This window comes from Coenobita brevimanus, chromosome 40 (assembly GCF_032717465.1).
Source record: "Coenobita brevimanus isolate Jiangsu-jjx chromosome 40, ASM3271746v2, whole genome shotgun sequence".
In the NCBI taxonomy this organism is placed as follows: Eukaryota; Metazoa; Arthropoda; class Malacostraca; order Decapoda; family Coenobitidae; genus Coenobita; species Coenobita brevimanus.
Genome location: NC_136993.1, coordinates 31,104,162 through 31,115,516, shown reverse-complemented (window position 1 = coordinate 31,115,516; position 11,355 = coordinate 31,104,162). Strand labels below are relative to the sequence as shown.

General features: G+C 38.9%; 1 protein-coding gene across 1 annotated transcript in view; it reads left to right on the top strand.

The window, feature by feature from the left end:
- The first annotated feature begins 1,297 nt into the window (after positions 1 to 1,297).
- LOC145397028 (glutamate receptor-like) overlaps positions 1,298 to 11,355 on the top strand; it is a 24,328-nt gene continuing 14,270 nt past the window's right edge. Inside the window, exon 1 of the mRNA XM_080270247.1 lies at positions 1,298 to 1,450. Coding sequence (XP_080126373.1) covers positions 1,298 to 1,450 — 153 coding nt within the window. The remainder of the gene's footprint in view (positions 1,451 to 11,355) is intronic.

Sequence of the window (11,355 nt, the reverse complement as noted above, 5' to 3'; positions counted from 1 at the left end):
ATATATATATATTTGCTACGGCTGCCTGTGTTGCTAAGAAGTGGATGTACAGTACAATGATGGATACATTAACCAGGGATTTACATAAATTCTCGCTGATGGCATCGAGAAAGCTCAGTGTGTGCTGTGTTACAAAGTGCTGGGAAATGATACTATGAGGCCTAGCAAGCTGATACATCATTTGACGACAGTCCACCCTCAGTAAGCAGAGAGAGATCCCAGTTTCTTCTAGCGCCTTAAACAGAGACTGGGAAAACAGATACTGGATGGGATTGGTTCTTTCCAGCAACAGAACTTAAGTGGAGTAGAGGCATCATGTGATGTTTCCCGTGAAATAGCAAGGAAGAAAAAGGCCCACATGGTTGGTGAAACTTTATTTAAGCCGTGTGCAGTAAAGATGGTCAAATGGGTTCTTGGAGAGTTAAGTGCACATTTTATTCAGCAGATTTCTTTATGAAACGACTCAGTAACATGAGGAATTAGTGAAATGTTTGCCGATATCATGGAACAAGTGTTACGGGAGATTAAACTGTCTCCATCTGGTATGTTCACAGTACAGTTGTATGAACCAATTGATGAGTTTTTGTGTACAGCTACTCGTGTTTGTTTGATGTGTATTCATGCATGACAACAAAAAGTATTATACGTTCTGTACACAGCTTAACACTACCACAAAGGCTTCAGATGTGATGAAAAAGTTGACGATTTCTTCAAAGCTAACAAAATAGCCTGGGAAAATTGTTGTGGAGTCAGTACTGATGTGGCCCCGGCGATGCTGCGATCAAATCTGGGGCTACACTAGAATGTCAAGGAAGTAGCTCCGAATGCTCAAGTGGTTCACTCTATGATTCATCGTTTTGCATTGGCGTCAAAATACGTTTGCAAGATCCTGGAGGCAATGATAAAATGTGCCAACTTTGTGAAAACAGGAGACCTGAACTCTTGCCTTCTCCAGCAATTTTGTGAAGCCTTGGATTCAGAGCATGAATCCCTCCTCCCTTACTCAAAAGTGCAATTGCTTTTCAAGGGCAGTGTTGTGAACAGAGTATCTGAGCTTCGGCAAGAATTTAAATTTTTCCTGGAAATGAAAGGGAAGGATGATCTAATAAGTCTCTTTAACCAGGTGTTGAGGGAGTCACGTTTTGCATACCTGGACGACATTTTTGGGCAGCTAAATTTTCTGAAATCCAAGCTACAAGGCAAAGAAAGAAAAGTATTTCACCTTATGGGCTGTATGCGTGCATTTCTTGCTAAACTCCAGCACTAGCAAAGAAGAGTGAATCCAGACAATGTTGCCATGTTTGGTAATCTTTCAACCCCTCTTGACGAGATTGAAGAGGATCTCCTACTTGACGCACCGCGCAAAAGTGAAATAAATCAGCACATGAAATCCGTGGAAACTGAGCTCAGAAGATACTTCTCAGAATTCAAGAAGGAAGAAGGGAAATTGGTGAGGAATCATTTCCGACACTCTTGATATTGCTACCATTCCCGATGAAGTTCAGGACGAATTCCTTGACCTTGAGAATGATTCCGCTGCCAGAAACCTTTATGACGAAAAACCTCTGTTCTGATGCTCCTTGTATCAGTCATATCCAAAACTTTGTGAAATCGCTCTTAGTCCTCTTCCGTTTTCCTTATAAATGTGGTTTCTCCACCCCTTCATACATAAAAAGTAAAAGCCAAAACCGGTTGGATATGGACCCAGATATGAGACGTGCGTTATCAGCGACTCAACCTCGAATCAGTCGCCTGACTGAAAGCAAACAGTGTCATCCATCACACTGATATGTAACAAAATAGGCATTCTGACTGATAGTTGTAAGCATTACAATAAATGTAAAACACCGAAACAGTTTTCCCGAGCATTATTTGTGAGAGGCTTGAAAAAAACTTAAGGGGGGCCACGAGGATATCAAGATCCCCACAAGTGGGGAATGAAACGGAAAAGTTTGAGAAATACTGCACAAGGCTAATGATGATAGCGATAATTATATATATATATATATATATATATATATATATATATATATATATATATATATATATATATATATATATATATATATATATATATATATATATATTGTTACAGAAGAAAGAGAGATAATGAACACTTCAAGTGAGAATACAAAAAATCACTACTGTCCCGCAAAGTTCCAGGTTCAAAACAAAAGACTTAGGTAAAATTACAAATTAAAGTTTAATGCTCAAATTAACAACTAAACATTCTGGACTCATAAGGATAATGTAATGGCAAAACAGGTTACATATATAGATAACTGCAATAGCCTCTATTAACACGAATTTAGCAAGGCAAATTTATCTAAGTCAGCCGTGATAAAATGAGAAAACCGGATAATGGTGAGTTAAAGCAAGATATAATATTATTACTAATACAAAATATTACTAATACTGGCTGACAGTATGGAACCAATATGAATCTTAAAAACTTTACCAGGCTTACGAATTAATGCCTTAGGCTACACAGGACAAGAAAAATGGTAATAACACTTATACTCAAATTATACAGCAGCTAGATGGCTGGAGACTTCCTGAGCACTCACAAAAATAATAATATACTGTACAGGGGAGGACAGAGATGTGAACAGAATGAGGAGTAGATCTACGTGGCAACTAATGCAGAGACTGAGCTCATTATATAGGGTCCGGCAGAGCTTGATTCAATTTGCAAGAAGGACACGCAAATGAAGGCATAGGGGACAAAGAGTTGACAATCCTGCTCTGAACAATAGAAAGAATGACTTACTCTACTATAAGGGGAAAAGGGGAGAGAGAGGTAGAACACGCAAGCCTGGTCACTATGGAAGCCACATGGCGAATCGCGAACAAACATGCAGCATACTGTACATGGGAATCATACAAAGGATTAGGCAGTCATGAACAAAACTGTATCATAAGTTAGAATTATACAAGGGATGCTCAAATCATAGGCTATGTAACACCTCTCCATAAAGAAAAAGAAATTTACAAAGGAAATTTCTTAGTACTCTAAAACAATCTGTCTAAAGTCTAGATAAGCAATCTGCAATAACATTTTCTTTCCCCTTGACATGTTGTATGTCTAATGAATACTCCTGAAGAAGTAGACTCCATCTTGTCAATCTCTGATTTTTATCTTTAAACTTACTAAGGAATTTCAGTGGGTTATCGGTATAAATGACTATGGGGTCAAAACCAGAACACAAATAAAATGAAAAATGCTGTAAACCCAAAATCAAGGCCAAAAGCTCTTTCTCAATAGTTAAGTAGTTCTTTTGAGGTGGAGTGAACTTCTTACTGTAGTAAGATACAGGGTGTTCAATACCCTGATCATCCTCTTGCATCAAAACAGCCCCAGCTCCTGTATCACTTGCGTCAACAGCCATCTTAAAAGGCTTAGCAAAATTTGGAGTAGCGAGCACTGGCTGCCTTAATAGGATAGCTTTAAGTTTACTGAAAGAGGATTCACAGTTATCGGTCCAGACAAATTTAATTCCCTTTTTCAGTAGGTCTGTAAGTGGTGATACAAGAATTGAAAAGTTAAGAACAAATCTCCTGTAATAACCTACCATTCCCAAAAATCTTTGTAGCTCTTTCCTACTTTTAGGTCTGGGAAGATCACTTATAACCTGAACCTTAGCTCCTGGTGGTGCAATGTGTCCATCACCAATTACGTACCCAAGGTACTGAACTCTAGCTTGACCAAACCACACTTTGATAAATTAGCTACAAGATTAGCCTGAACCAATGCTCAAGAAATTTACTGACATGGCATAGTTGATCTTTCCAGTTGTCATTGAAGATTAATACATCATCAATATAAACAACACACCCAGCCAAACCCTCTGTTACAACATCCATGAGCTTCTGAAAAGTGGCTGGTGCATTCTTCATACCATATGGCATTACAGAACATGCAAAAGTCTTTCCTAGTGTTACAAAACATGAAATCTCCCTAGCACGTTCAGTCATAGGTACTTGCCAGTATCCCTTTAACAAATCAAACTTACTATGTACCTAGCCTTTCCGATCTTGTCTATGCAATCTTCCACGCGAGGGAGAGGGAAGGTGTCTGTTTTGGTTATCTGATTAACACGTCTGTAGTTGATGCAAAGCCGCTGTGACCCACCTGGCTTAGGGACTAGAGTGACAGGAGAACCCCACTCGCTCTGACAGGGCTCAGTCATCTTGTGGTCCAACAGGTAGCCAAGCTCCTTCTGGATGAGAGGAACTTTCACTGGGTTCACACAGTAAGGAGGCAATTTAATTGACTTTGGATCTCCAACATCGACATCATGCATCAACACAGTGGTTCTTCCTGGAGTGTCACGGAACACTTGCGGGTACTCCTGCAGTAATGCCGAAAACTCCTGCCTTTCCTCGGGAGCTAGATGAGAAAGCTTAGTCTGGAGATCATTCATGGTATCAGGATTCTTCCCCAAACTATCACTCAGGCTCATACTGCATGGAAGAGCTTCACTTGCAGACTCAGGTGGAACAGCTACAGTGCAGACTGGGTTATTTTCGTCCCACCTGTGATATAACTTAAGCATGTTGATGTGACAAAGTTGCTTGTTCTTTCTACGATCTGGTGTGGCGATGACATAGTTGACATCACTGAGTTTTTTCTCCACGAAATAAGGACCACTAAACTTGGCTTGAAGAGGTTCCCCATGCACCGGTAGCAGAATCAAAACCTGATCTCCTGGCTGAAAGTGGCGTAACCTGGACTTTTTATCATACCAAGTCTTCATCTTCTCCTGAGCAGCTCCTAAATTCTCTCTTACCAGCTGTAAAACAGTGGACAGCCATTCCTTGAACTTCATCACATACTCCAGCAGGTTGACGTCATCTTCCTCCGACAGCCAGCATTCCTTGAGTAGCTTAAGGGGTCCTCTTACTTCATGGCCAAACAGTAGTTCAAAGGGTGAGAAGCCCAGTGATTCATTTGGAGATTCTCTCGCGACAAATACAACGAATGGAAGACCTTTATCCCAATCTTTCTGATGTTCCAAACAGTATTTCCTGAGCATCGATTTGAGTGTTTGATGATATCTCTCCAACGCTCCTTGGGTCTGGGGATGGTAATTTGAAGACGTGATCTGGGTGATGCCCAACTCTTTCAGAGACTGCTTGAAAACATTTGACATGAAATTACTTCCCCTGTCTGACTGTACCTCCTTGGGCAGACCAAACTTGGTGAAGAACCCTAGCATTTCCTTAACCATGTTCTTTGCCGAGATATTTCTAAGTGGAATGGCTTCAGGATAATGAGTAGCCATATCAATCAGGGTCAACACATAAGAAAATCCTGAAGAAGTCTTAGGAAGAGGGCCCACAATATCCAGCAACACACGGGTGAATGGTGCCTCAAAAGGAGGAATGGGAACTAGAGGTGCAACCTTTTCGGTCTGATTACACTTCCCCACAACTTGACAGGTGTGACAAGACTTACAATACCAGGAAACATCTCTGAAGATGCCTGGCCAGTAGAAGTGTTTCAATATGCGTGCCACAGTCTTCCTCACTCCAAGGTGTCCTGCCAAACTGGAATCATGAGCCACTCTAATGATATCCTGCCTACAAACACGAGGGATGACAACTTGATGTACAACCTCCCATTCACAGTCGGCTGATGCTGTTGGGGGTCTCCACTTCCTCATAAGTACTCCTGACTTTATATAACAAGTAGAAGCACCAGCTGACTCTTCCTCACTGCAAGCAGAGTTAGCTAGACCTTTCAACTCAGAGTCAGCAACCTGCAACTCAACCAACTCTTGACGAGACAAATTATCAACACTACGGGGTACTGCCTCATCTGGTGAGTGGTCCAAATTAGCAAGAAAAGTGTCAGCTAGGATAACATCATCATCATCATTACCCTCTAAGTCACCAGTAACTTTAGACTTAGCCCTAGTGACAGCACATGCAGAGAACACATCAGGGACATCACAGTCCCGGGTCACAGTCACTGGTTCACTAGACAACTGAGGAGCTTGACACATTTGACTTCCATCAATATCATTTCCAAGTAAGAAAGGTACACCTGACATTGGGAGTGTCTAAACCAACCCAACCATAACGGAACCATTAACAAATCCAGACTCTAAATTCACTCTGCACAGAGGGACTGAAAAGTAATTATTCCCTACACCTTGTAAGATTACAGTTTCATCAGAGGAATTAACATTAGAGCCTAGAACACTGGTCAGCATAAGGGATTGGCAAGCACCTGTATCACGATATATTTTAACTGATTTCCTGTCATTACTGTCCAGAGGACTGAGAAAACCATCAAACAGGAAATTAGCACATGAACTCTTGAGAGTGTCACCCACGTTACTGCTCAAAAGAGGAGCTTCATCATGAGAATTTAATTTACCCCTCAAAGCAGGTTCAGTTAACTCGGTTAAAGAATTCTGGGAACTCTCAAGGGTGGACACTAGACCAATTGACTGAATATTTAAAGACTCCTTTTTGTTCACATCACGCTGTCTCCTGAAAAATTTCTCCGTAGTATGACCAAGCTTACTACAATAAGTACATTTACTTTTCTGAAATCTAGAGGTGGAGCTGGTATTTACTTCCTGAGAAACATCATCTTTATTCTCTTTCCTGTTACCTGTACTCTGAGTAGAGGCAACGTACTCTCAGCTTTCCTTTTTTCTTTAGAATATCTCTTGTGAGTGAGAACATATTCATCAGCTAAAACTGCAGCATCAGACAAATTGTCTATTCTTTTCTCATCAAGATATAGGCTTACATCTTTATTAATACATCTTTTGAAGTCCTCCAGCAAAATCATCTGTTTAAATTTATCAAAATCAGAATTTACATTCTTAGAATTTAACCACTGCCCTAACAGATCTTCTTTGATTTTTGCATACTCAACATGGGATTGCTTATCTTGCTTATAAGTTGTCCTAAGTTTTACTCTATAGGCTTCAGGAACAAGCTCATAGGCCTTAAGAATCAAGCTCTTAACTACATCATAATTATCAGATTGATCCTGAGGCAAAGATGCATAAGTTACTTGAGCTTTACCGGTGAGAACACTCTGAAGGAGTACTGGCCAATACTTTTTGGGCCAATTAAAACCTGTAGCTACCCTCTCAAACAACTGAAAATACTTTGTTAAATCAGATTCATTAAAAGGAGGGACTAGTTTATAACATTTTTAGCCACATCAAAATTATCAGAGCTAGATGATCCGGTTCCACCTTGTTTCATGCGATACTCATGGTCTGCCAGAATCCTAGCAAGTTCAATTTGTGCCTGAGCCTGTGCCTGTGCCTCCTGAATACGAGCCTGAGACTCAGCCTCCTTAGCACGTGCCTGAAACTCAGCCTCCTTAGCACGTGCCTGAAACTCAGCCTCCTTAGCACGAGCCTCCTGCAGGGCTACCTGAAACTTAGGTATTTCAGTCCGCGTTTGTTCATCTGGAGGAGTTACATTAAACAAGCTTTTATTAATCATGCCAACAATTTGATCTTTAGAATGATGAGAGTGAACAGCAATTCCCAATTGTTGAGTAACAAGCTTAAGTTCATCCTTTCTTCTGTTTTCTACATCACACACTGCACATTTGAAAAAAAAAAAACTTTGGCTTCATCAAGAGTAGTATTAGTAGACATCATGAATAAATCACAGTCACAATATATCAAGCAATATCCTTATGATATTATCCTGAATATCCTGATAAGAGGTCGCCAAATTAATGTTACGGAATAGAGAGAGATAATGAACACTTCAAGTGAGAATGCTAAAATCACTACTGTCCCGCAAAGTTCCAGGTTCAAAACAAAAGACTTAGGTAAAATTACAAGTTAAAGGTTAATGCTCAAACTAACAACTAAACATTCAGGACTCATAAGGATAATGTAATGGCAAAACAGGTTACATATATGGTTAACTGCAATAGCCTCTATTAACACGAATTTAGCAAGAGCAAATTTATCTAAGTCAGCTCTGATAAAATGAGAAAACCGGATAATGCTGAGTTAAAGCAAGATATAATATTATTACAGATACAAAATATTACTAATACTGGCTGACAGTATGGAACCAATATGAATCATAAAAACTTTACCAGGCTTACGAATTAATGCCTTAGGCTATACAGTACAAGAAAAATGGTAATAACACTTATACACAAATTATACAGCAGCTAGATGGCTGGAGACTTCCTGAGCACTCACAAAAAAAATAATATACTGTACAGGGGAGGACAGAGATGTGAACAGAATGAGGAGTAGATCTAAGTGGCAACTAATGCAGAGACTGAGCTCATTATATAGGGACCGGCAGAGCTTGATTCAACTTGCAAGAAGGACGCGCAAATGAAGGCATAGGGGACGAAGAGTTGACAATCCTGCTCTGAACAACAGAAAGAATGACTTACTCTACTATAAGGAGAGAAGGGGGGAGTGAGGTAGAACACGCAAGCCTGGTCACTATGTAAGCCACGTGGCGAATCGTGAACAAACATGCAGCATACTGTACATTAGGATCATACAAAGGATGATGCAATCATGAACAAAACTTATCATAAGTTAGAATTATACAAGGGATGATGAAATCATAGGCTATGTATCAATATATATATATATATATATATATATATATATATATATATATATATATATATATATATATATATATATATATGATGATGACATCTCCCAGATTATGGAAGAGGAAAAGACCACCTATACTATACTCATGGGACACTTCAATGCAAAAGTTGGAAAATCAAAAAATGGAGAAGCATGTATGGGAAAACTTGAAGTTGGAGAAGGGAACGAAAGAGGAGAAATGCAGATAAACTTTGCAGAGATGTTTAACATGAGAATAATGAACACATTCTTTCACAAAAGAACAGAGAGAAAGTGTGCCTGGAGAAGCCCAAATGGAGAAACAAAGAATGAAATCGACTTCATTATAGCAAATAAGAATAACACAATCACAAATGTCACAGATATCATTAAAGTAAATATTGGAAGTGACCATAGAATGGTTGGTTGCACAGCAAGATTCAATTTCAAAAGTGAAAGAAAGAAGATTATTACAGATACAAAGATATGCCCAATACAAGTCAACGAAAACAAAGCAGCCTTTCAGTTGGATATAAGGAACAGATTTCAGGCTCTCAGTAATGCTGAATGTGACATTGATGAGCTGAATGACAGACTAACAAAAGTGCCAAAAGAATCAGCAGAGGTAGTAGGAAACCTAATACAGCCAAAGCCATGAAGTATTCAGAAAAGACATTCGAGCTCATGAAAAAACGAAAGGAAATGAAAGTAAAAATAAATTAAATGAAATAGAATGAGCGGGATTAAATAGGCTTATCAACAAAAGACAAAGAGAAGAAAAAAGAAAGAGAAACATGGATCAGATCAAAGAAACCATCAAAAAAGGAAAAAGTCTGAAACAGGTCCGAAGTAAAATGGCACTCGGAAAGCAACAAGGGGTGTGAGTTGGGAGCAGGGCAGTGAAATGGCGGGGGACAGGACTACGTGAAGGCGATTTGTTTGTGGCCACCCCAAACGGGATTGCGGCGTCTGGCAATAGATAGATAGATAGAAGACAAAAAAGGTGAAGCCATTCAATGCAGAGATAAAATGTTGGAGAGAGTTGAATTTTATAAAGAACTGTATTCATCAAAGACAGTAGTACCAATAGCTAACTTTTCAGTTGACACAAGTGAAATACTTGGGATAACACCAAACGATGTAAATATTTCTCTTAAAAATATGGGAAAAGATGGAATAGTAGCAGATTTACTGTTGGATGCAGGGGCAGAAGTACAAAATACAGTAGGCTTGCTCACTTATTTACCCAATGTATAAAACAGAAGAAAATTCCCAAAACATGGTGTAATGCAATAGTTATTCTACTTTATAAAAAAAAGTGACTCAAAAAACCTTGGTAACTATCGACCCATTAGCTTGCTATCAGTCATTTACAAACTCTTCACTAAAGTCCTTACAAACAGAATAGCTACAAATCTGGAGGAAAACCAACCTCGTGAACAGGCAAGATTCCGAAGCGGGTACTCGACTACTGATCATCTACGCACAATGAATCAACTAATTGAGAAAACTATAGAATATAATAAACCACAGTGCTTAGTTTTTTTTTTTTTTTATTACGAAAAGGCTTTCGACTCAGTGGAGCACATAACAATTATAAATTCATTGTGAGAACACGGAGTGAATGAGAACATTGTAACACGGCTCGACAACATATATAAAGAGGGAACTGCTAAAGTTAAATTACATAAGGACTCAGGGGAAATTAAGATTGAGAAGGGCGTGGGTCAGGGAGATACAATTTCACCAAAGTTATTTACAGCATGATTAGAAAATATTTTCAGAAAGCTAGACTGGGAAAACAAAGGAGTGAACATAGATGGAGAGAAGCTAAACCATTTAAGATTTGCAGATGACATTGTCCTAATCTCAGAAAGAGCAGAGGCATTGCTAGAAATGTTAAATGACCTGAACAGAGAAAGTCTCAAAGTAGGGCAAAAGATGAACCGGAGTAAAACTAAAGTAATGTAATCCTCAAACACCAAAAGAGTGTCATCAGAATAAGTGGAGAAATTCTTGAAGAAGTCGAGGAGTACAATTACCTGGGACAGATAGTAAAATTAACGAAAGATCATGATAGCGGAAATAAAAAGACGCATTACAATTTTATGGAAAGCTTTCGGTAAATATAGGGACATTATGAAAAGTAGCTTGTCAGTTTGTATGAAACGAAAAGTATATAATGAATGTATAATTCCAGCTATGACGTTTGTTTGTGAGACTTGGAAACTGACAAAATCGATGGAAAATAAGTTAATTCGTTCTCAGAGAGCAATGGAAAGGTCAGTGTTGGGAATATCTTTAAGAGACAGGAAAAGATCAACTTGGGTGAGAGAGCAGTCTAAAGTCAAAGATAATATAGTAGTTGTAAAAGAACAAAAAAGGAGGTGGGCAGGCCATATAGCAAGAATAAGGGATAACCCATGGAGAAAGAGGTTGACTGACTTGACACCACGTGATTGTAAGGGTAGCAGAAAAGGCCAGACAGAAGGCGAAGAGATGAGATAGAGAAACTTGCAGGGAAGACGTGGCAAAGATTGGCCCAGTCAAAGAATTCGTGGAGAAGGTTGGGAGAGGCCTTTGTTCAGCAGTGGACTTGTGATGACTGATGATAATGATGATGATAATTATATATATATATATATATATATATATATATATATATATATATATATATATATATATATATATATATATATATATATATATATATATATATATATTTTGCCAGATGCCTTAATCTCATAAAGGGTCGCCA